The 24,077-nt window shown below is 43.1% G+C and overlaps 1 protein-coding gene across 1 annotated transcript in view; it reads left to right on the top strand.

Annotated features, from left to right (window-relative positions):
• GPATCH1 (G-patch domain containing 1) overlaps window positions 1-24,077 on the top strand; it is a 54,990-nt gene that overhangs the window by 15,536 nt on the left and 15,377 nt on the right. The window contains exons 3-15 of the mRNA XM_055412320.2: window positions 860-945; window positions 2,595-2,755; window positions 4,671-4,768; window positions 5,614-5,672; window positions 6,397-6,639; window positions 7,868-8,015; window positions 11,267-11,346; window positions 14,518-14,722; window positions 16,534-16,830; window positions 18,076-18,254; window positions 18,755-18,882; window positions 19,562-19,698; window positions 20,060-20,226. Coding sequence (XP_055268295.2) covers window positions 860-945; window positions 2,595-2,755; window positions 4,671-4,768; window positions 5,614-5,672; window positions 6,397-6,639; window positions 7,868-8,015; window positions 11,267-11,346; window positions 14,518-14,722; window positions 16,534-16,830; window positions 18,076-18,254; window positions 18,755-18,882; window positions 19,562-19,698; window positions 20,060-20,226 — 1,988 coding nt within the window. The remainder of the gene's footprint in view (window positions 1-859; window positions 946-2,594; window positions 2,756-4,670; window positions 4,769-5,613; window positions 5,673-6,396; window positions 6,640-7,867; window positions 8,016-11,266; window positions 11,347-14,517; window positions 14,723-16,533; window positions 16,831-18,075; window positions 18,255-18,754; window positions 18,883-19,561; window positions 19,699-20,059; window positions 20,227-24,077) is intronic.

The raw sequence follows: 24,077 nt of genomic DNA, 5'->3' as shown, positions 1-24,077 counted from the left end.
TAGAGGGTGAGATTTGTGCTAAGGTTTTGTTTGTTTTTTCTCTGATGGCCAAGGCTGAGGGAGGTGATAATCCTGTCTGCTGATAATTGGGTTTGTATTTTTGTTTTGTTTGTTGTTTAGATGAGGCGTCCTGCACAGGGTGCTACTGGTGGTTGGGTGATGCTGGCTGTTGTAGTCAAGTGGTTTCCTTTGTGTGAGTTCTCACTATTTGATACTCCCTAGTGTTAGTTCCCTGGTAGTCTAGGGTCTTGGAATCAGTGCTCCCACTCCAAAGGCTCAGGGCCTGATCTCTGTTTATCTGTGCAGCTTTTCATCCACTCAACCATCAGGTGTTCTGATGATCCCGCTGTGCTCCAGGCACAGAGCTCTGAGCTGAGGACTCAAAGACGAAGGGTTCCTGCACATAAGAGAGTAAGAGAGTGTGTATTCTCACTCTGATGACTCTTCTGGGAGCCTCCTTTTGAATTGGTGGCTCAGAAACCCAGGCTCCTGCCATGTTGTGGCTCCATGTTCTCTAAGTCCTTGGGGTTCTCTCTATTCAATCATCTCAGTTCACTTCAGTCACTCAGTCGTGTCCAACCCACTGTTTAACTTGCAATGCATAATTTGATTTCTCTTGGTTGCAAATTCTTCTGGGGAGAGAAGAATTTCTCACTGTATCCCCTAAGTTCTGACAACAGGGCACATGGAAATTAATAGGTTTATGTGGCCTAATTGTGTCTATGTAAGCAGTGAGCTGAGAAGTCACTGAGAATTTGCAGTTATTGGAGGTTTCAATTCCCTATGTGCTATTTAGTTATTTAATCATGAACCAAAATACCATCTGTGATTATAATGTTCTAAACTCTTTTCTTTCAAGGATGGACACCCTCTTCCTTTGTGTCTTCACGACAGAACAGAGCAGACAAGTCTGTTCTTGGTCCCGAAGATTTTATGGATGAAGAGGTGGGTGTGCGGAACTATAGCCACCAGTTTGCCAGTGGGATGTGGGTGGGCAGTTGCTGTGGCACCTTCTCTCTTCCTAGAAAGTCCAGTGTACGATTTCCTCTTTGTAAGATTTTATCTTTTTGGTATTTGGACTTTATAGTGCCCTACACGTGAATGGATTCTCGTTCATTGGTGTAATGCCTGAACAGGCTGGTGCCAGTTTCTAAAGTCAGGAGTGTAAGCAGAAGGTCATATATCGGCAAATTTACTTGAAAATGCCCCAATTGCCCCAAAAGTGCAATGTCTGCTGAGCTGACTCCATAGCCTTCCACAGCGACTCTTGAAACACATACTGCTGTTTCAGTTCAGTTCAGTTTAGTTGCTCAGTCGTGTCCGACTCTTTGTGACCCCATGAACCACAGCTCTCCAGGCCTCCCTGTCCGTCACCAGCTCCCAGAGTTCACCCACCCTCATGTCCGTTGAGTTGGTGATGCCATCCTGCTGTTGCAGGAGGAGTAAATGACTGGAGAAAGGAGCGAAAGGAAGTCCCATGCAGGCATTTGCGTGTCTCATTAAAGCGACCGTGACCGCCAGCTTCTTGGGGTAAACAGTGGGGGGTTCCAAAGCGGTCCTGCAGCCCAAAGGTAGGGCTCTGTTTTCTTGTAAAATTAAACCTGTTCTTTAAAACCTATTCATGGGTTCATTTGTGATAAAGATTAAGTAAAGTACTTATATGGGCATGCTTTGGGCTGCAGGTGAAAGGCCAAGGGTGGTCCTTTTCCTGTTTGACCTGCATAAGCTATGAGGAAGCATATCTAATGAAATAAGTCTAGACGTCAGCAGGGTCCCAGGTTCTTAGTAATCTTATGCACATCATCTTGTCCTTACACGAGCTCTCTTTGCCGTTGTGAGGTGGCTGTGGTAGTTCTAGGTGGCACGTTTGTGATGACGTTACCCATTGGAAGGAGGACTTTCTTCTTGGAATCTTTTCTTGAGAGCAAAGAAACCACCTGGTGGATTTTCCCTCACATCTGCTCTGGTGAATTCTTTTATACCCATTCTTAAAGCAGTCCCTGGCAAGGAAAATGGGATCAGAATGCCTGGCTTATATAAGACATGAACCACTGCCCACATCCTGAACCCTCCATACCCCACCAGAGACACCAATCCTGAAGTGCAAGGTGGCTCAGAGCAAGGCTGGTGCCTGGACAGCCTCAGGGCTCTGTGGGGAAAGAGGAAGGGGCATTGGTTGTTGGACAGGCTACCAATGGTAACTGCTTCAGTAAATACAAAAGCTCCTAACACTAGGCCTGGCACAGAGTTGCTCCTGAATAATTGGTGACTGCGACTCTATGATTACCCCCTTCACACTGACCTTTGAGATATTGTCCCAGAAGAACATACAACACAGCCCTTACTTCCTGTCTTCCTAGCATGGCATTGCCTGTAGTGGCTTCACTGAGCGGCCACTGTCAAGCGTTTTTGTCATTGGCCACTGGCCTTAACATATCCAAAATCACTGGAAATCAGCTGCTCTGCTGATCCTTAACTCAGTTTTATAGTATATAGTTTAAAATTTTTTTTTTCGGAGAAATAAAGCCATGTGATGTACCATACTTAATTACTTTCCAAATAATGTGAGTAATTCTGTCTTTTTTTTTTTTAAGGATCTTAGTGAATTTGGGATAGCACCTAAATCGATTGTTACCACAGACGATTTTGCTTCTAAAACCAAAGATCGGATACGAGAAAAGGCCCGGCAGTTAGCAGCGGCTACTGCTCCTATTCCTGGAGCCACTCTGCTTGATGACCTGATAACACCAGCGAAGTAAGAAGGATTTTTTTGTAATTAATTCATTTATGTGGCTGCACTGGGTCTTGGTTGAGGCCTCCAGGACCCTTGATCTTGGCATGCAGGCTCTTTTAGTTGCAGCTTGTGGGATTAACTGGTAAAGAATCCACCTGCAATGCAGAAGACCTGGGTTCCATCCCTGGGTTGAGAAGATCCCCTTGAGAAGGGAAAGGGTACCCACTCCAGTATTCTGGCCTGGAGAATGCCATGGACTGCATAGTCCGTGGGGTCGCAGAGAGTAGGACACGACTGAGCGACTTTCACACACTCACTGTGGGATCTTTGGTTGTGACATGTGTGATCTTGTTCCCTAACCAGAGATGGAAACCAGTCCCCTGCATCAGGAGCTCAGAGTCCTAGCTGCTAGACCACCAGGGACATCCCTCAGTTCAGTTCAGTTCAGTAGCTCAGTCGTGTCTGACTCTTTGCGACCCCATGAATCACAGCATGCCAGGCCTCTCTGGAAGAACTTAATTCTGACCTCTCTGATCTTGGCACCACTGCCTTGCTTATGTATGATAATCTTGTTGTTGTTCAGTCGCTCAGTCATGTCTGACCCTTTGCAACCCCATGAACTGCAGCACGCCAGGCTTCCCTGTCCTTCACTGTCTCCCTGAGTTTGCTCAAATTCATGTTCATTGAGTCAGTGATGCCTTCCAACCATCTCATCCTCTGTTACCCCCCTTCTCCTCTTGCCCTCAATCTTTTCCAGTGAGTTGGCTCTTTGCATCAGGTGGCCAAAGTATTGGAGCTTCAGCTTTAGCACCAGTCTTTCCAAAGAATATTCAGAATTGATTTCCCTTAAGATTGACTGGTTTGATTTCCTTGCTGTCCAAGGGACTCTCAAGAGTCTTCTCCAGCACCACAGTTCAAAAGCATCAATTTTTTGGTGCTCAGCCTTCTTTATGGTCCAACACTCACATCCATACATGACTATTGGAAAAATCATAGCTTTGACTAGATGGACCTTTGTTGGCAAAGTGATGTCTCTTTTAAATACACTGTCTAGGTTGGTCATAGCTTTTCTTCCAAGGAGCAAGCATCTTTTAATTTCATGGCTACAGTCACCATCCACATTGATTTTGGATCCCAAGAAAATGAAATCTGAGACTGTTTCCACATTTTCCCCATCTATTTGCCATGAGGTGATAGGACTGGATGCCATGATCTTTGTTTTTTGAACGTTGAATTTTAAGCCAGCTTTTTCACTCTCCTCTTTCACCCTCATCAACAGGCTCTTTAGGTCCTCTTCACTTTCTGCCATTAAAGTGGTATCATCTGCATGTCTGAGGCTGTTGATGTTTCTCCTGGCAATCTTGATTCCAGCTTGTGATTTATCCAGCCTGGCATTTTGCATGATGATAATCTTAATTAAGGTTAATTTAGCTGCAAGTAGGAGAAGCCCTCTTAGCCTAGCTTGAGTACAAAAGGGGGTTTTGCTAAAAGGACCTTGCACTGTTACTACATGGCATACTCTAGAACTCTAGACACTGGCTGTGTTACTGGAGGCTGCAGAGCTGTTTATTAGGAGCTGGTGTGGCTTCCCTCTGATCCCCTGCCTCACAATTTTAAGGGCTCTCCCCTCATTCCACCCTCCCATTCTGCATACCTCTTTGTTCTGTTCCTGGTCATGTGGCCTGATTTGGCAGCCTCAGACCATCATGGCTTCCCAGGCCACATGCTTGGCATCTGTGTGCCCATCTCAAAGCCCTGGGAGAGGGGGCATCTGATGGACTTCCCCAAGTTCCGTCAGCTGTGGTGAGAACAGCAGGGCCATGCAATCCTAACAGGGATGGGAGAAGGGCTCAAGCATGGCAGATGTAAGAGTTGCTTGTTTCCTACTGTTCCTTGGTGTTTTAAAAAGTTCATTGTTGGTACCTTGATATCCTAGATTATCTGTTGGTTTTGAATTGCTAAGAAAAATGGGTTGGAAGGAAGGACAAGGAATTGGTCCTCGAGTAAAGAGAAGACCACGCCGACAGAAACCTGGTATGTATGTTGATTACTAGTCATTCTGCAGCGGACTTTTAAAAAATATTTACTTGGCTGTGCCCGGTCCCAAATGCCGCATGTGGGATCTTTGATGCTTGCTGCCTCAGTTGTGGCAGCAAACTCTTAGTTGTTAGACTTTTTTTTTCAAAATTATGTCTTTATTTATTTATTTGGCTGTGCTGGGTCTTAGTTATGGCACTCAGGATATTTGATCTTCATTGCAGCATGTGGGATCTTTAGTTGGAGCCTATGAACTCTTAATTACGCTGTGTATTATCTAATTTCTTGAATAGGGATTGAACCCAGGCCCCCTGCATTGGTTACATGGAATCTTAGCCATTGGGCCACCAGGGAAGTCCCCTACAGCATACTTTTTGATGACTATCTGTTTCTAGAAATAAGATTGCTGGGTCAAGTGATGTGCACATATTTTAAGGTTTTTCGCCTGTAATACAAGCTTTCTGGCAGGATTGTACTGTTTTACATTCCCACCAGCAGCCTATGAAAGTTCTTGTTTCCTACCTTTACCAAAACAGTGTTGCAGCTTAACATGATTATTTTCTGTTTATTCCTGTTCTTTGGTCTCCCCAGCCAGACTGTGAACTCTTGGAGGAGACAGTACTTTCTTTCCGATTCCCCATGGTTCTGGGCAGTCACTGTGTGCATTGCTGCCAGAGTACAGGTCGGGCAGGAGCTAGTGGGATACCCAAGTGATGAGTGCCCGACTCCAAAGCTGGAGCACCTTTTACAGGCTCAGCCATCTTCCTCTGAAGTGTGTCAGTGAATCAGCTTTCTGTATTTCTAGTCACCCCTGGCTAATGCATTTGAAATCTCTTTTCTAGATCCTGGAGTAAAAATCTATGGTTGTGCATTACCCCCTGGAGGCTCTGAAGGATCTGAGGTATTGTATAGAATGCTTGACCTTCAGTTTGGCACACTAGCACCTGTTATTTTATGAATGTGACATTTAAGGTCAGAAAATTTTAGAAATCAGTCCTGTCCTCTTACAGGGAAATACCCATACCCTGAAACTGTCCTCATTATGCCAGATAATACTTTCAGCAACATGCCAGCCCCATTGGTGCCCCCAGTCTGTTCAGATTCTTAAAATGGAATTGTTTGTCGGAAATAGGCTCACAGATACAGAAAACAAGCTTATGGTTAGCAAAGGAGATAGTGATGGGGCCAAGGGGGAGAGATAAATTGGGAGTTTGAGGTTAAAATATATACACTGTGCGTGTGTGCACGCGCTTAGTTGTTCACAATAAGGACCTACTGTGTAGCACAGGGAGCTGTATTCAACGTCTTGAAATAACCTATAATGCAAAAGAAATCTGAAAAAGATATATGTTATTAAACTGAATCACTTTATTGTATACCTGAAACTAACCCAACATTGTAAATCAACTGTACTTCAATTAAAAAAAAAAAAGGTTACAAAGTATGGAGTTGTTTGTGTTCGTGTCACTTGTTCGGGGACTTGATTTAGTGATCTGTGATAGCGGAAACGAAAGTATGATTACTGTTGTCTGGGAAATGAATCATGGCATTTGAAAATGGTATTTTACAGGCTTTACGCCAAGCAGTGACTCACCTGCATTCCACTTTTTAAATGCTGAAAATAGGATGAAGATGATGACTACTTGCCAGAAAATGTGACCTTTGCACCCAAGGATGTCACACCTGTGGATTTCACACCCAAAGATAATGTACACGGACTGGCTTACAAGGGCCTGGATCCCCACCAAGCACTGTTTGGAACCTCAGGAGAACATTTTAATCGTTTTAGTGGGGGACCCGAAGAGACCAGCCATCTTCTTGAAGACATTGGTGTGAATAGAGGGAGAAAATTGGGAATTTCAGGCCAGGTAAAAGTGTTTTCTGTTTTATAGACAGGGAATCATTGACAAAGAAGAATTCTTGTCATGTTGTATTTGCCCCATAGTGCATGCATGTGAGTGCGTGCAAGATTGCTTCAGTCGTGTCCGATCCTTTGCGACTCCGCGGACTATAGCCCACCAGGCTCTTCTGTCCATGGGATTCTCCAGACAAGAATACTGGAGTGGGTTTCCATGCCCTCCTCCAGGGGATCTTCCCAACCCAGGGACTGAACCCACATTTCTTATGTCTCCTGCATTGGCAGGTGGGTTCTTTATCACTAGTGCCACCTTCGAAGCCCTTGCCCCATAGTAAGCACTCATTATTGATTGACTAAATGAAGACCTTAAAGGGTTTGTATTTTCCTTAAGAGCTTGTCTGAAGATATTTAAAACATACCCTCCTGATTTGAATATGTGAGCCTGTGACCTAATGGTGAAGTTTGCGCATTTCTCAGTGTGAGAACTGCTTTCCCATACCCGTGCTGGGCTGAGCAGAAAACCACACTTACCTCTTTGATTTAATTAATAGTTAAATCACAGTTTGCCGCTCCAAATTCAGGTCCATGTTTTACTACCTTTCCAACTCTTTCCCAGTGCTGCAAGCCCTAAGTCAGGAACTTGGGTGTAGGGTTTACTTGGGAGAATTGCTTTTGACCTTTGAGGAGATGGAGAGCTTTTCCTGATTGCTGTTCTCTCAAATTGATTCAGAGATCCTTTTCTTTCCTATACATGTTTTGTTTTGTTTTTTTACCCAATCCTTTAATCACAAAGTAATACTTGTTCTTGGCCATTTCCTACAAAGATTAGGAGTTCCTTTCGCAGCCATTTGAGTAACAGTGGTCTTTAGACCCTGGTCACCAACCCTGGCCTCAGTAGATGAACATTCTTCCTTTCTTCTTTTGGAGGTCTCATTTACCCCCCTGCACGGCTGCTTGGGTGTGTTCTCCACTTATCTTCCTGCACTGGGACCCCGACCTTGGCTGCTGCTGAGCCTGGAGGGTATCTGCAGCACAGGAGGCGGGACATTCCCCTCTGGTCATTGTTTTCCAAAAGACCGGGATCCATGTGTTAATCTGGGGCTCCATTTGCTTCCGTCTTAGTGACCTCCAAGTGCTAATGTGTTCTGATCAGTCATATCCTTATAGTAGCTTCATCCTTCAATGAAAGCATACACTAAAAACCTGAAATTGCTCAGTGTGAAATTCTGTTTTTGAAGGCTTTTGGTGTAGGTGCCCTGGAAGAAGAAGATGATGATATCTATGCCACAGAAACTCTATCCAAGTACGATACCGTTTTGAAGGATGAGGAGCCCGGGGATGGACTCTATGGCTGGACAGCACCCAGGCAGTATAAGAGTCAGAAAGGTAATTCCATGGGCCCACAACTGATGGTAGGACCAAGTGTCTGGACCTCAGGAAGAAGGGATTGCCCAGTCAATACTGGAGGGTCAGCCTCTGTGGAGCAGGAAGTCACTGGTCAAAGATGCAGAGAGAGAAACATAGTGGGGAGAAGACAGGCCCACTGTGGGGAGTAAGAAGTGGGATTTAGACCTGTTCAAGGCCGAAGTCAGCTGTCAAGGCAAGGTCGAGTAGGGAGGAGGAGGGGGCTGGAATCAGAATGCAGCAAGTATGTGGACAGGTGCTGGCTCATGTTGCAAGTCAGAGTTGACACTTGGTCAGAGGGTAGCACTCCCTGCTCAAGGAACTGGGCTGGTGGCCAAAGGAGGCCAACTCAAGAAACTGGTCAGGAAGCCAGGTGTGGGGACCAGGCGGTCCGTCCAGAGAGCCTGCAGCAAGATGGAGACTGGTGTCCAGCCCATCTCTTCACTTGTGTATCTGGCTCTTCGGGGCTCTTGTGGAACTCGGAGATGGACTTCTCTCAGTACACCTGGAATTTCAAGTCAGAGTCTAGAGTGATTCAGACCTTATGGATCTAAGTAGGATTTCAGTTTTTCTTTCCAGAGAAGGTATAGGGAGGAGTCAGTAGGTTTTAATGACATGTGGTTTGAATCCAGTCAGAATTGGATTTGAATCCTGGCTCTCTCCTCAATCAGACCTAAATTCAAATCCCACCTGTCTACTGCCCAGCTGCATGAGGCTTATAACCGTTTGTAAAGTGAGGATAAAATCCACTCTGAGGGCATTGTAAGGATTAAATGGCATCACAGGTTTGGCATAGAACCTGCCCCAAAGAATAAATGGTGAATAAATGACACCTCCTATAACAACCGCTTAAAGTAAGGAGACGAGAGTCTAAGTAAAACAATCCATTTAGACATTTTTAGCTATAGTCAGGTCAAGCTTGATCTAATACTTATAAAATATATCTAAATAATCTAAGCATCACTCCCCAAAATAATGCCAATTTTTCTCATTTCCAGAAGAGAAAATATCAGGTACAAAAACAGTCTTCAGAAGTAGTTTGCTTGATGGCTGTGAGCACGGACTCTGAAGACAGACTTCCTGGGCTCCAGTCCTGGCTGTCCTCAGTAATCGGCTGTGACCTTAGGCAGGCTGCTTTACCTCCCTGTGCCTCTGGACAGTGGGTGTGGCAGTGACTCACCTGTCCCATAGAAACCCAGCACTATGTGTGTGAGTGGCCTCTGTCCTCATCACCACTAAAAAAGTGAAAGTCGCTTGGTCGTGTCCGACTCTTTAGGACCCCATGGGCTACAGTCCATGGAATTCTTCAGGCCAGAATACTGAAGTGGGTAGCCTTTCCCTTCTTTCAGGAGATCTCCCCAACCCAGGAATTGAACCGGGGTCTCCTGCATTGCAGGCAGATTCTTTACCAACTTAGCTGTGAGGGAAGCCCAACAAATAGGGTTTTATACAAGGTGCTGGGTGGGTGTGTAGCCAGATATTAGTAGACGTCACATCCGAGTGGGAACTAGGCTGCTTTTATTTTTCTTCCTTTTGCTCACCTGTATTTTCAGATTTTTCTCCCAAGACTACTTATTGGTTTTTTAACTGAAAAGAAGACATATAATATTAACGTTATATATATTATATATATATATAAGTTATCATATCAATTAATATGTTATATTATAACATATTAATATATGTTATATATATAATATAACATATTAATTGATATGATAACTTGTATTGCCATATGCTAGTTATTCCTTATGGTTGGCCAAATATTCATTTGGGATTTTCCATAATGTGTATGAAAAAGCCTAAACAAACTTTGTGGCCAACCCAATACTAGCTATATCAACATTAATATATACTGTTATATATGTTTTATATACATATATATATACACTATATTACTAATGTTAACATTATTTATATAGTAATTACTAATCTAGAATAAATACATATTTAAATATGCCTTCTCCGCCAAATCTTTGGCTCTTTCTTTGTATGGCACCTTTGCCTTAAATCCCCTTCCTCTCCCCATCAAGCCTGAGCTGGTGCCTCCCTCTAAGCTCCCCACCCTCCCCTTATTACCTGTCTGCCACAGTCCCCTCCCCTCCCCTTAGGGTCACACCATCTACAGTTCTGACCTTACGGTTTTTCACTGAGTGAGTCTTTATGTAGCCAGCCTCCACAGCTGATTTTTAAATTGTTGTTATTTTTTTGATCAGTAGGGCTGTAATAGTCTCACGGGCTCTCTGTGTATAGACGTTAATTTATTTCTTCAGAACAAATTCATAAAAGTGAAATTGCTGGGTTTTAAAAGAATACAAAATTCCGAGAATGTAAAATTTAGTCCTATATCTCCCTACAGGATCTTAGGGATTTCCAGAAGCTGGTACAGACATTCTAAGTCAGCTCAAGTACAAAGAATGAGGCTATAGGGGAGGGTAGTTACTGGCCAGTGCTGCGACATAAATGGTTTTAAAACCTCAGCACCACCTACACAGCACGTAGCCATGCCTGCTTCGGCACCCAGCTTGTGTAAGTGCTGGCAGTCATGTAGCAGGGGCTTTTTTGGCTACAGAAAATGCAGTTCATGCATATGGATTTTCAGCATAACCTCTAAGTGGAGACAGTCCTTGAGAATCAAAGGGCTTGTCTCTGAGACCAATAAAACCATCCCTAGCTGCAAGTCAGAGGGCCTTAGTCGTATCCTGGGTTAGTGATCTTTATCTCTTGCTTGAATTTCAATTGAGAAGAAGACAAAAGCACCTTTAATTAGTCCGGTGATTAGATTACAGGCTGACCTGGCTGTACCGCCTTCTGTGCCTTGTTTGGATGGTTGCTAAAGAAACTGGGAGGTTTGTCGCCCCATGGTTCTTCATGACTCTTTCAAAGTTCTTTGTAGTTTTTAATCCATAATTGTTCTCTTGATGGTCTTGAGATCTTTTACTCCATAGAGTATATTCTCTGGTACCCCTTAGCTTAGGACCTCAGGTACTTTTTCTCAACAATATTGATTGAGGTGCCACGGGCAGCCTAATCTGCACAGGGCGGTGTGCTCTGGGCTGCTGGTCACTGAGTCAACAGAGGTGTGAGGGCTTTACAGGCCATTCTTTCCTCCCTTTTACTGATAGCAGTGAACACTGTAGTGTTTTATGATCTTGGAGATAAAAAACTAAGGTCTTCTGTCTTATTCTAATCTTCTTTGCCTCTGGAACTAATCAAATTACATCATTTTGTAGAATCAGAGAAAGACCTTCGCTACATTGGCAAAATTTTAGATGGCTTTTCCTTGGCTTCTAAACCTTTGTCTTCCAAAAAAGTAAGTTTTGTTTTTTTTTTTCTTGCTGGTTTAATGTTTAAAATATCTGCTGCTGTGTAATCTCAGTTGTTATATTAGCAATTGAAAAGATAAATAAATTCAGTTAACTGATGCAACGCTTGGTGACTATTAATGGTCCAGGGAAACAGTCTACGTTGGAAATGTCAGTCAGCAGCCACCCTGTGTTCAAAACATCTAACTGCTGGTCTTTTTTTTTTTTTCCTAGTATATATATGTTTATCTGTTCAGCTGCGTCGGGTCTCAGTTGTGGAACACAGGACCGTTCATTGTGGTGCATGGGCTTCAGTAGTTCTGGTCTGGGCTTAGTTGCTCCATAGCATGTGGGGTCTTAGTTCCCCGACCAGGGATCAAACTCCTGTCCCCTGCATTGCAAGGCAGATTCTTAACCACTAGAGATTCCTGGACCACTGGAGAAGTCCCTAACTGCTAATCTTTTAAATCTGAGCTTCAAGTGAGTGGTTATTTCCATTAAGGAAGAATTATATTAGAAGCTGGTAGGAGAATAGAATTGATACAACCCTAGGGGCAATGTAACTTATAGAAAGTTTCAAAGAGCCATAGCAGCTCCTGGTCCCGACTGCTCCTGGCAGCCATGGAGCACATTAGCTGCTATGGGCAGGGCTCCCTGGGCTCCTTGCTTGTGCCAACTGGAAGGGAGAAAAGCTGGCAGCATGTGGGTCGAGTCCTGGGGAGAACTCTCCATGCCTTTCCAGACAGTCCTGTCCCTGTGATCTTTTTTACAGCTTTGGACACATGGTTCTTTAACATCTATCAGAGGCCCATGCTCATAGGTTTGGGTGGGTGGTTGGTAGTTCAGGGGGGTGTCTGGCCATTTGCCTCCTTGGCATCCTTACGTAAGATTGTTCCACACTTTAATGGGTTTTTTTATTTTGACTCAGTAAACATTTGTTAAGTATCTCTGTGGCTTGACCTATAGTTCTCCAGAACCTGGGAAGTCAGGAACAACGCAGCCTGAGAAATTATATATGGTATTACAGTGGCTTTGATTTGTTTAGTTGTGATAGTTAATGGAGCAGTGAGCAGAATATATCAGAACAGTATGGGGCACATAGTAAGCTGCTGTCATTTACCAGAAATGTCAAAGGGGAATAGGAGTTTTTTACACGAATGAAAGGGAGCATTAAAATGGTTGAGAGGGACTTCCCCAGTGGTCCAGTGGTTAAGACTTCGTCTTCTAATGCAGGAGGTATAGGTTCAACCCCTGGTCAGTGAGCTAAGATCACATGTGCCTCATGGCCAAAGGACCAAGACATAAAACAGAAATAATATTGTAACAAATTTAATGAAGACTTTAAGAATGATCCACATTAAAAACAAATCTTTGAAACGGTCAAGAAGTACTTATTCTACTCAGTGTTCAAGGCTAAGTCTTGGCCCCCAAGTAGCTCCTGCTCATTGAGAATGCTAGACAGACAAACCCAGTGTTGTGGGCAGGATGTACAAATGGAGAGAAGGACACTGGTGGTTCCTCAGTGGAGAGGGCTTTGGGCATGAACAATTCAGAGTGGGATTGTGTTCACTGAACCTCTCACAGACAGGCAGGTATGTGCCTAAAAACCCAGGCTCTGCATCCAGAGGCAAAACAGAGCAGAGGGAGTGAAATGCTTTGAATGCAGTGAAAGTGAAAGTCGCTCAGTTGTGTCTGATTCTTTGTGACCCCATGGACTATACAGTCCATGGAATTCTCCAGGCCAGAATACTGGAGTGGATAGCCTTTCCCTTCTCCAGGGGATCTTCCCAACCCAAGGATCTAACCCAGGTCTCCTGTATTGCAGGCAGATTCTTTACCATCTGAGCCACAAGGGAAGCCCAAGAATACAGAATGGGTAGCCTATCCCTTCTCCAGCAGATCTTCTCGACCCAGGAATAGAACCAGGGTCTCCTGCATTGCAGGCGGATTCATTCAGGGTAGCCCTTGAATGCAGTAGAGGAGAATCAAGAAGAGTCGTGTATACACACACTTCTTTTCTGCCACGCTTTTCTGGATTTTTGTGTCATGGTAACAGGAGAATGTTCCTGGCTGATTTGGGAGCCTGTGGTTTTCAGAGAAGGCAGTCAGACTAAGATGATAAAAATGAGATTTGCTAACAATGATGATAGCACTCTTTCATGACTCTCATCGGACCAGGTGGTCACCCCAGGCTGCACCTTACAGCCACCTGGGAAACTGGGAAACTCCAACCCCAGCTGACATTTTTTATGGAACAGAACACAGGCACCAGTAGTGTTAAACCCCCCAGGTGAGTGCAGTGTGTGGCTGGAGCTGAGAACATTCAGTGATTCGCTGATTACAGAGCTCAGAATGCCAGGTAGCTGAAAAATCTAGAAAATGGATTAAATATGACTGTCCTTAAACATGTATTTGTTAGACCAGGAGCATGGAAGACCATTTACAGCAGTAATTTTAAATGTTTAGTGCTTTCTTTTAGCTTATCTGTTCCACCATCAGGAATGCCTGAATTTCCCAAATGTACTTTAATTTCAGTGAAGTACAGAAATTAAATAAAAATTCTTTGATCAAAAAAAAAAAAAAAAAGGCCTGAAACTCCCATTTGAAACTGAAACATAACCAGAAAAAGAATACTGAATTTAAAAATAACTAAGTTAAGCCGAGACATAATACTCTTCAAATATATCTCCAGTACCCTAATAACATTTTTTAATCAGTCATACTATTTGAACATTAAACTAGGAGAGATTACAGGAAAAAAAAATTTATTTAAAGTTATTTTTTAAAAGCTAGGCCATGAATCATACTTTTCTAAGTTTTCTGATTCACGTGGAGAACTGTCTCCGCGTGAACCAGTTGCATTAACTATAGTTATCATGGTTATCATTATTGTTCCCATGATATAAAGCCTGCACAGTAGCATCTCTGTTAAGACTGATCAGGGGTGAGATCTAAAATGTCTGACCTTGAGAACAAGGTGGTTCTGATGCCCCTCCACATCCAGGATGGGTATTGCCTGGGCACTTGTGCAGGCTGTTTTTCCTGGGGCTGCCGCCCTGCCTAGGAAAGGGTGGGATTAACAATGCCCAGACGTAATGAGCTTTCTTGGTTCAGTAAAACGTCATCACCTTGCTGCCTGTATATTCTGAAGTTTGCTTTTTTGTATTTTTTTTTTTAAGATTTATCCACCACCCGAACTGCCAAGAGACTATCGACCAGTGCATTATTTCAGACCTGTGGTGGCTGCAACCTCAGAGAACTCCCACTTACTTCAGGTATTATCAGAGTCAGCCGGGAAGCCAACAGATGACCCAGGGACACATAGTAGGCACCAACTGAATGCCTGCAAGCGGGGAGAGTTGCTAGGAGAGACGCCTATTCAAGGTGTGTACCATGGAGAAGGTTAAAATCATGACGTTTCTAACATCCTGAGCTACCCAAAGCAAAATGGAAAGTCCTTTTTTCATTGAAGTTTTTTACATAATTTTGTATTCCCAGGCTGTGGGAATAAAAATTGCTGATTGTGAATGGCATACTTAACTGCACACATCCTCTACTTAGTACTTGTCATTTTCCTATCGTCAGTTTGAGTTGTGTCATTAAAATTATAAGCCCTGTCTTAAGTGCAGCAGTTTCCAGACTTCGGGTAGTTGTCCAAGAATGAGGTGAAGACCAGGGCCATGTGTATCTTCATTTTTTCTGCACAGCCTGGGAACATATGGTTTCTTTTCCTCAGGGGCAAAGGGTACTGTGGGTCTTTTCCTGAAAGCCTGAGAGGAGTGAATGTGTCTGAAAGGATGAATAGCTATGGAGAATCCCCTTGTAGGCCGGAGCCCAAAGACGCACTGAGAGATGGACTTGGACTTGCTTTGGGAGCCTCATATACAGTAGACCGAATGAGGACTCTTGGTTCCCCACTTCCTTCCCCAAAGTTGCTCTTTCTCCAGCCTTCCCCTTCTTAGTGGTACCACAGTGACCCCCTGCCCGGCCTAGAACACGGGAATCCTAACTCTCAGCACCTTTCTCCCCCTGCCTCCCCCTGCCCTACCCAGCCCCTCAGCAAGTCCTCTCAGTGTACCCTCACCGTACGTGGGGACCCCATCCCCTTCTCTGCATTCGCACTGCTGCCAGCCCGGTCTCTGCGCCCACCTTCTCTCACCTGGATCACTGTAGCAGCCTCCTCCCTGCCTCCTTAGTTCCTTTCAACAGCCGCCAAATTACATCACTCCCCTCCTGCTCCCCTGAAATACTCCCCTACTGCTCTCGGGGCCCTGAGGACCCCACCCTGCCTGCCTTTCAGGCCACAGCCTCCTCCACTTTCCCTGAACCCCGCTGCGGTCCAGCCTTGTGATCCCCGCTCCTGCCCTCTGAACCTGCCACTGTGATGTGCCTCGGGGCTTTCACTTTTCCTCTGCCTCTCTTTTCTCTCCTGTTTTGGCTTTTTTTTTTTTTTTTGGCCTTGCTGTGAGGCTTGCAGGATCTTAGTTCTCTGACCACAGATTGAAGCCAGGCCCTCAGCAGTGAAAGTTCAGAGTCCTAACTGCTCGACTACTAGGGAATTCCCAGCTCCTCTTTACTAGAACTTACCTCAGATATTCTCTTTTAAGAGAGGCTTTCCAGGCTTTCCCTGCCGACTGTTTGTTAGTTATCTCTCTCTCTGCCCCTATGACCAGTCCTCTCATCTATGTCACTCTGTTTTTACTTTTTCCCCCTATAGTCCTCCTCTCATGGCGGTCCTCTGGCATTGATTCTTGCTTTCCTTGGAGTCCGTCTCCCTCACTAATGAGAGCAGGACCTCATATGTGTTGTTCTCCCAGCCCCAGGCCCAGCATGGAGTAGATGCTCAGGGCGCATTTGTGACACTAGTGTGTGATGGGTAACTGTGCTCTGAGCCCGGGCTTATGCTAATGGAGGCCCGGAGACTGCAATGTCAGGTTCCTCTTTCTAGGAGCACTCACTGGCCTGATAAACATCGAAGTATTGGCCCCGACTCTTGCCAAGTGTAAAATGGAGGTGTCATTATTTTATTCCTGTCTAGTTCACAGGGGCAGTGTGAATACAGATGACACTGCATGTAAAATACTCCCCTCCAGTTACATAAATTTGTGATATTGAAAATGTGTATGTGCAGAGGAATGTGAATATAGATGTCTTAATAACATTTTTCATCTCTTGCTCGTTTTGTTTCTTTGTAGGGGCACCCACTTCAGTGTTAGAATTTCTGTCCCAAAAAGATAAAGAGAGACTCAAAGAAGTGAAGCAGGCAACTGACCTTAAAGCCGCTCAGCTCAGGGCCAGGAGCTTGGCCCAGAGTGCCTCAGGCAGCAGACCGCAGCCCTCGTCTCCAGACGTCGGACACTGCTCGTGGCACGTGGCGTTGGGTGGAGGGACAGCCACCACAAGAACCAGCAACTTCAAACCTTTCGCTAAAGATCCAGAAAAGCAAAAACGATATGAAGAATTTTTAGTGAATATGAAACGGGGTCAGAAAGGTGGGTGCTAGGCCTGGGCCTCCCACATGTCACCAGGGGGAGTGTTCTTACTGTTCTGACCTGAGGCCCAGATTCAGAACTGAGGTATCCTGCTCTGGCAGTTTTACTTTGCCCTGCTGTAAACACTGTAAAGATTCCAGGCCCTGGCTCTTGACCTAAGAAAGCAAGAACAATTAGCCTATGTTTCTCTCTATCTTGGGTCCCAAAGATAGCTGTTTAAATAGAGAGCGTGCCTTGGCTAATGCTAAATTACAGACCATTTTCTGTTTGCAAATGTTTGACTTCTGTGTGAGGGTTGCACTTCCTGCCAAGAGAACAAGGTCATTTCCCACTCTGTCTTAAGATCCTAACCATGTAGCTCTAAATCATAGTCTAAAGTTTGACTTACAAAGATAGTTGGCTGTTGAACCCTTGCATGGGAAAAAAGTCACTCTGTCATCTATGAAGTAAATATGGCAAGGCTGAGGCAGGAGCTTGCTCATATACGCAGAAGTCCAAAGAGAGCTTGTCCTCAAATTAGAGGGGTTGGTTTTTCAAAGCATATCCTTGTGCCATATCCTTGTGTACTGTGCCAAGATTTTACATCCCTGATGTTTTCTTGTTAAATTAAAAAAAAAAAGAGAAGTGTTTTCTGCTCAAACTTCAGAATACAGTATATGGATGAATTTTCACTGTCTGGTACTAGTAATAAATTGCTGGCTTTGAAAACTGAATCAAGCATTCAGTTCAGTTCAGTCGCTCAGTTGTGTCTGACTCTTTGCGACCCCATGAATCACAGCACGCAAGGCCTCCCTGTCCATCACCAACTCCCGGAGTTCACTCAGACTCATGTCCATCGAGTCGGTGATGCCATCCAGCCTTCTCATTCTCTGTCGTCCCCGTCTCCTCTTGCCCCCAATCCCTCCCAGCATCAGAGTCTAGTCTCCCAATATTTTTCTTTGTTAAATGCAGGAGGCAGAATTCAACAAAAGCATCATTCTTTGAGGTTAATAAAACATTTATTTAACAAATTGTTTTATTATCAAACTGCTTACCATGGTAGACTATTGGTGTTTTGGATAAAAGCATCGTTTTGAGGAAGGGAGCACAATTACCTGCCGAGTACCTCGGTGCCGTGCTCTTCAAAACCAGGCTGACGATTTGTGTTTCCTCTGATGGACTCTACAGTGGCGCGCACAACTTGTTCTCCTATAAGTTCCCTGTTTTTTCCCTAGGAGTGAAGCAGTTCCTTGTTCTCCCCCATAGATGCTCTGGAACGTTGCCTGGATCCCAGTATGACAGAGTGGGAGCGAGGCCGAGAGCGGGACGAGTTTTCCCGGGCAGCCCTGCTGTACGCGTCTTCCCATTCGACGCTGTCCTCCCGGTTCACTCACGCCAAGGAGGAGGATGACTCTGATCAGGTGGAAGTCCCTCGGGACCAAGAGGTCTGTTGCCACCATTCCCTACGTGGTGAATTTTTTTTTTTTAATTCTTTTAAATTATTTATTTGTTTACTTAATTTATCCATTTGGCTGCCTCAGATCTTAGTTGCAGCACGCAGGCTCTCTAGTTGTGGCTCGTGGGCTTAGTTGCTTCACAGCATGTGGGATCTCAGTTCCCTAACCAGGGATTAAACCCCCGTCCCCTGAATTGCAAGGCGGACTCTCAACCACTGGACCACCAGGGAAGTACCTACTACAATGCTGAATTTTTTAAATGAAAACACTGTGTAGCCAAATACATTAAATCTTTTGGTGAAAAGCATCAAAATATACATGGCACTATAGAGTAAGAAATAGGTTTGTTCTTTTAACTTCCAATGTACTTTAGCAGATATATAGCATAAGCTGTTTTGAAATTTTGCGAGATTGTTCGAAAACTCGTAAATGGGGAAGCAGGCCAGCTGTGTGGGCACTTGATAGAACAGATGACTGTCTTTTCCCAGAATGACGTCAGTGACAAGCAGTCAGCTGTGAAGATGAAGATGTTTGGGAAGCTTATCCGAGACACATTTGAGTGGCACCCTGACAAGCTTCTGTGTAAGAGGTTTAATGTCCCTGACCCTTATCCAGAGTAAGTTTGATAAACCTGCCTTTATGTCAGTACTTATGCTCCTGTGTTAAAACTTACTTTCCCCCTACATACTCATTTAAATTTCCTTTTTCTAGGTGAACTTACTTGTAAGTGCTTGGAACTGCGGACTTTGCAGATTTAACTTGTTTTAATTTGTTACTAAAAAAATAAGCAGACCTCCATTTAGCAAACTTTATTCTGTACTGAAGATAGGAAACTCAGATATGTCAAGTTAGAAAAACAAAATGTCTGTCTAATTTGTCACCTTTTTAATCCTGCACATAGAGTTTACATTTAAAATGAAACTTATGTTTTCTGATTTGTTACATGAATTCAACAACTTATCTGATTGTAAACATGGCAGGAAAGCATATCCAGTTGAATCCGAGATTTTATCAGAAAATTTAGGCATATTTTAGCAATGGAACTTTTTCTTCATGGAAATCCATTGTCAAGAGTTAAATTCTGGCTCTTACTATAATAAGAAAAAACTCCTGACTCTTAAAGTCGGACATTCCAAATTCTAAAATTGCTTCGAGAAGCAAAAACATCTTAAGGTATCTTTTCAGTCAAGTAGAAGGGCTGCTGGGGAAAAACAGGAGATGAGCAGCTTCACAGGAATTTGATTTTATCCTTACAGTTATTAAAATTATATATATATTTCCTTTTCAACCCTCAGTTCAACTTTAGTTGGCTTACCCAGAGTGAAACGTGATAAATACTCAGTCTTCAACTTTCTGACGATCCCTGAGACAGCTTCCTCACCTGTGACTCAAGCATCAAGTGAAAAAGTTCCACAGCACCGAGGTTCCGACAGTGAGTAGGGCTTCCCCAGGTCCATGTGCTGACTGTGGTCTCAGCCCCTACCCTGTTGGGAAGACAGAAGTCAAGGGTACAAGCGGTTCAAATACTCATCTAACCCGTAGGGTACAAGCAGTGCAAACTCTCCTGTTAAAAGGATTGTTTATATATAAGAGTACATCAGCTCATGCTGACATGGTCCAGGTGTACACCATTTGTGACTGGGGCTCTGCTTCAGCATCTGCGACATTCCTACCACCTCACACAGTGCTTTGACCATAAAGGCTCACTGATGTTCTTGAATGAATTAAAGAGCCATAATGTAGAGCTTGCCTTTTGCTTGCTTCTGACATCAGGTCTATGTCTGACCTTTCAGAATCGAGAAAACCATCCAGATGGGATACTTCTAAAGAAGAAAAGAAAGAAGATTCCATTAGTGAATTTTTAAGTTTGGCTAGATCAAAAGTTGGTCCAGCTAAACCAGAGCCCGGTCCATCAGTAAACAAAGAGGAAGAGCGTGCAATGGAATCAGTCTCGAATAAGGTATTCAGGGCTTTCAAGCTGTCTTTGCGAGGCTGACTGTGGCCTTTGCCTTTCCCAGTGGAGATGCTTTGTTGTTATTCGATAGCAGTGGTAAGCAAGCTTTTGCTGTGAAAGGCCAGATATTAAATATTTTAGGCTTTGTGGGCCATACAGTACCAAAGCTGTTCACCTTTGCTGGTGAGTGTGAAAGATGCTGCAGGCAATATGGAAAAAAAAAATGAGTTCATCTGTGCTCCAGGAAAACTTTACAAAAACAGGCAGTGGGTTGGCTTTAGCCTATGGGCTGTAGTTTGTCTGCGCCTGCTCTGCAGTTCACCAATTTCAGACATAGCCATAATCATTTGAGGAGGGGTTATGAACATCTCTACCTGGAATGGCTTTCACTGAATGTCAGACACTGAAACAAAACTCAGTGTATTGTATAGAAAATATGATTTTTTTCAAGTAACAAGCTTCCCTTTTATGGAGACTGTAGAGAAAATATTCATTGGGTTTTTAAAAAATTATTGGTGTGGAAATTCCCAGGCAATCCAGTGGTTAAGACTCCACACCTTCATTGCCAGGGCTCAGGTTCAATCCCTGGTCAGCGAACTAAGATCACACAAGCTGTGAGTTGTCCCCCCTGCAAAAATAAATAAATGACTGCTTTAATAGTTAAAAGTTGAGCTTAATAAAAAGTTGGTTTTATTTCTAATAGCTTCATTAAAATTATTTTATTTTTAACACACCTCAAACTTGACTGTTTAAAAAAACATCCAGTGCAGTGAGTTTTTGCACATATGTAAGTTCATGGAACCACCACCATAATCAGGATGCAGAGAGGCACCATCACCTCAAACATTCCCTCCTGCCGAATCTTTGTAGTCATACCCTCCCATCACCCTAAACCCGTGTCAACTGTTGATCTCCACTCTGTCTCCATAGTTTTGCTCCTTGAAGGATGATATATGAATGGAGTCAGACAATGTGCATAAATAGCCTCTTGAGACTGGCTTCTTTCACTTAGTGTCGTGCTTTTGAGATTCCTCAGTACTGGCTGTGTACCCTTTTTGTTGCTTAATGTTTCATTGTGTGGGTGCACCACAGCTTCCTGGTCCATTCACTCTTTGAGGACATAGAGTTGTTTCCAGCTTTTGGTTATCATAACTAAAGCTGCTGTGAATATTCCTGTGTGGATTTGAGTGTGAACGTAAGTTTACGCTTCTCTAGGGTAAATAGCTAATTGTGGGATTGGTGGGTAATATGTTCATACAGATGTAACTGTAAGAAATTGCCATACTGTATTCCCAAGTGCTTGTTTCCTGTATTTTGAAACTTTTCTTGTTAGGTACATACACACTGAGGATTGTTTTATATAGAGGTATTATATTTTTATTGACTACTCTGTAAGGGGTGCAGGATCAATCCCCAACCAGGATTGAAACCAGGCCCTTGACAGTGAGTGTGCAGAGTCCTAACCACTGGACTGTCAGGGAATTCCCAGGATTGTTAGATTTTTTTGGTGAATTGACCTTTTTATCATTATGCAATATTACTCTTTATCATTACATTTAAAATGGGTTTTTAATAAACAGTGTGTCATTGTTGTTAGGTCTTTTATTTTTAAACATTTTTATAATCTGTGTGTTTTAATCTTTGTATGTTTTAACCATTTCCATTTAACGTAATTTGTTGATATAATTGAATTTGGTTTGTAATTTTATTATTTGTATTCTGTTCCCACTCTTTCATTCCTGTTTCTCCTTTCCTACTTTCTTTCATATTACTTGAATAATTTTTAGTATTCCATTTTAATTTGTCTAATTTTTCACTCTGTTTTTTCAGTGATCGCCCTAGCAGTTACAATACACATACTTAACCTTTTCACCATGTATTTAGAATTGATATTTTATCACTTTGAGTGGAATGTGCAATCCCTTTACCCTCCCTAGTTTATGTTGTTGTCTTATATACTACATATTAATATATATATATATTCTCTAAAAACTTCAGCAGACAATATTTAAATTGTTGCTTTCCATCATTATACATATTTTAGAGAGCTGCTGAGGAGATAATATGTTTGATCTACTTGGATATTACTATTTCTGTTCCTGAAGTTCCAAGTTTCCCTCTTATCCTTTCCTTCCTTACTTCCTTTAGCATTTCTTTCTGAGCAGTTCCAACAACTAATTCTCTTCATTTTCCTTCATCTGAGAATATCCTGTATTTCATCTTCATTCCTAAAGGATATTTTTTGCTGGATGTAGAATTCTGGGTCAACAGTTCTTTTCTTTCAGTTCTTTAAAAATATTCTCCCACCTCCTTCTGGCCTCCTGGTTCCTGATGAGAAACTGGCAGCCGTTCACATTGTTGTTCCTCTCCTTGTAACGATGTGATTTTTTTCCTCTGACTCCTTTTAAGATTTTCACTTTGTCTTCGGTTTTGGCTGTTTGATAACGATGTATCTGGGTGTGAATTTCTTTGAGATTATTTTGTTTGGGGTTTGCTGAGTTTCTTGAATCTTTTAAGTTTGTGTTTGAACAAATTTGGGGTATTTTCAGCCATTGTTTTCTTCAAATATTTTTCTTTTATAAAAATTCTTTTTTGCCACACAGAGTGGCTTATGAGATCTTAGTTTCCTGACTGGTGATGGAATCCAAGTCCTCAGCGGTGAAACTGCAGAATCCTAACCACTGAACCACCAGGGAATTGCCCCAGATACATTTTTCTGCACATATTCTCATACTTCTCTTGAGACTGATGACATTAAATAAATTTGTACTGTAGATCTCCGAGCCTCTGTTCTTTGTCAATCTTTCCCCTCTGTTTGCAACAAATAATTTCTCTTGAATTGTTTTTAAGTTTACTGAGTCTTTTCTCTGTCATTTCCATTCTGCTATTGAGTCCATCCAGTGAATTTTTAACTTGGGTTATTGTATTTATATCTTTTATTTATTTGCTAAGACTTAAAAAACCTTTTCATTTATTTGTCTCTATTCTTGGAGCATGGTTATAGCTGCTTTAAAATCTATCTTCTAATTCCAACATTTTTGTCATTTTGATTTTTGTCATTTGAGGTTGGCGTCTGTTGATTATTTTTTGCAAGTTGAGATTTTCCTGTTTGTTTGTGTACCAAGTAAGTTTTGTCTCTGGCCATACCATCCTGAATGCACCCAATCTCATCTGATCTTAGTAGCTAAGCAGGGATCTGGTTAGTACTTGGATGGGAGAATGCCTGGGAATAGCAGGTGCTATAGGCTTTTTGGGCTTCCTTGGTAGGTCAGGACAGAATCTGCCTGTCATTTAGGAGAGCTGGGTTCGAACCCTGGGTTGGGAAGATCCTCTGGAGAAGGGAATGGCTACCCACTCCAGTATTCTTGCCTGGAGAATTCCATGAACAGAGTAGCCTGGCAGGCTATAGTCCATGGGGTTGCAAAGAGTTAGACATGACTTAGCGACTAACACTTTCCCTATTCAGGGTTGGATTGCATTCTAGATACTTTGAATGTTAGTGTTATGAGATTCTGGGTCTTGTTTGAATTCTAAGGAGAATCTCGATGTTTTGTTCTGTTTTGTTTTGCTTAAGTGGACAGTGGACATAATTAGGTTCAGGCTACAAGTTCTAACCCATCTTGGTTGAAATGCTCTTCTAGTTTTCAAAGCCTTTATAGTACTCTTCAGATCTCTCCTGTATGTGCTGTTCCTCGTGGCTGGTCTGGGACCTGGCTGGTAGTTAATCCCATAGTTCTGTTGTCAAAGGCTTTGGTTTGGTTCAGAATCAGATCCCTGAGCTCAGAGGTGAGGCAGAAAGAAACTCACTAACCCTGAATCACCCTATCCAGCTCCTCTCCTTCCTGATATTGCTGACA

This window comes from Moschus berezovskii, chromosome 22 (assembly GCF_049115385.1).
Source record: "Moschus berezovskii isolate FMDL1 chromosome 22, NW_MosBer_1.0, whole genome shotgun sequence".
Lineage (NCBI taxonomy): Eukaryota > Metazoa > Chordata > Mammalia > Artiodactyla > Moschidae > Moschus > Moschus berezovskii.
This window is presented reverse-complemented; position numbering and strand designations above follow the sequence as displayed.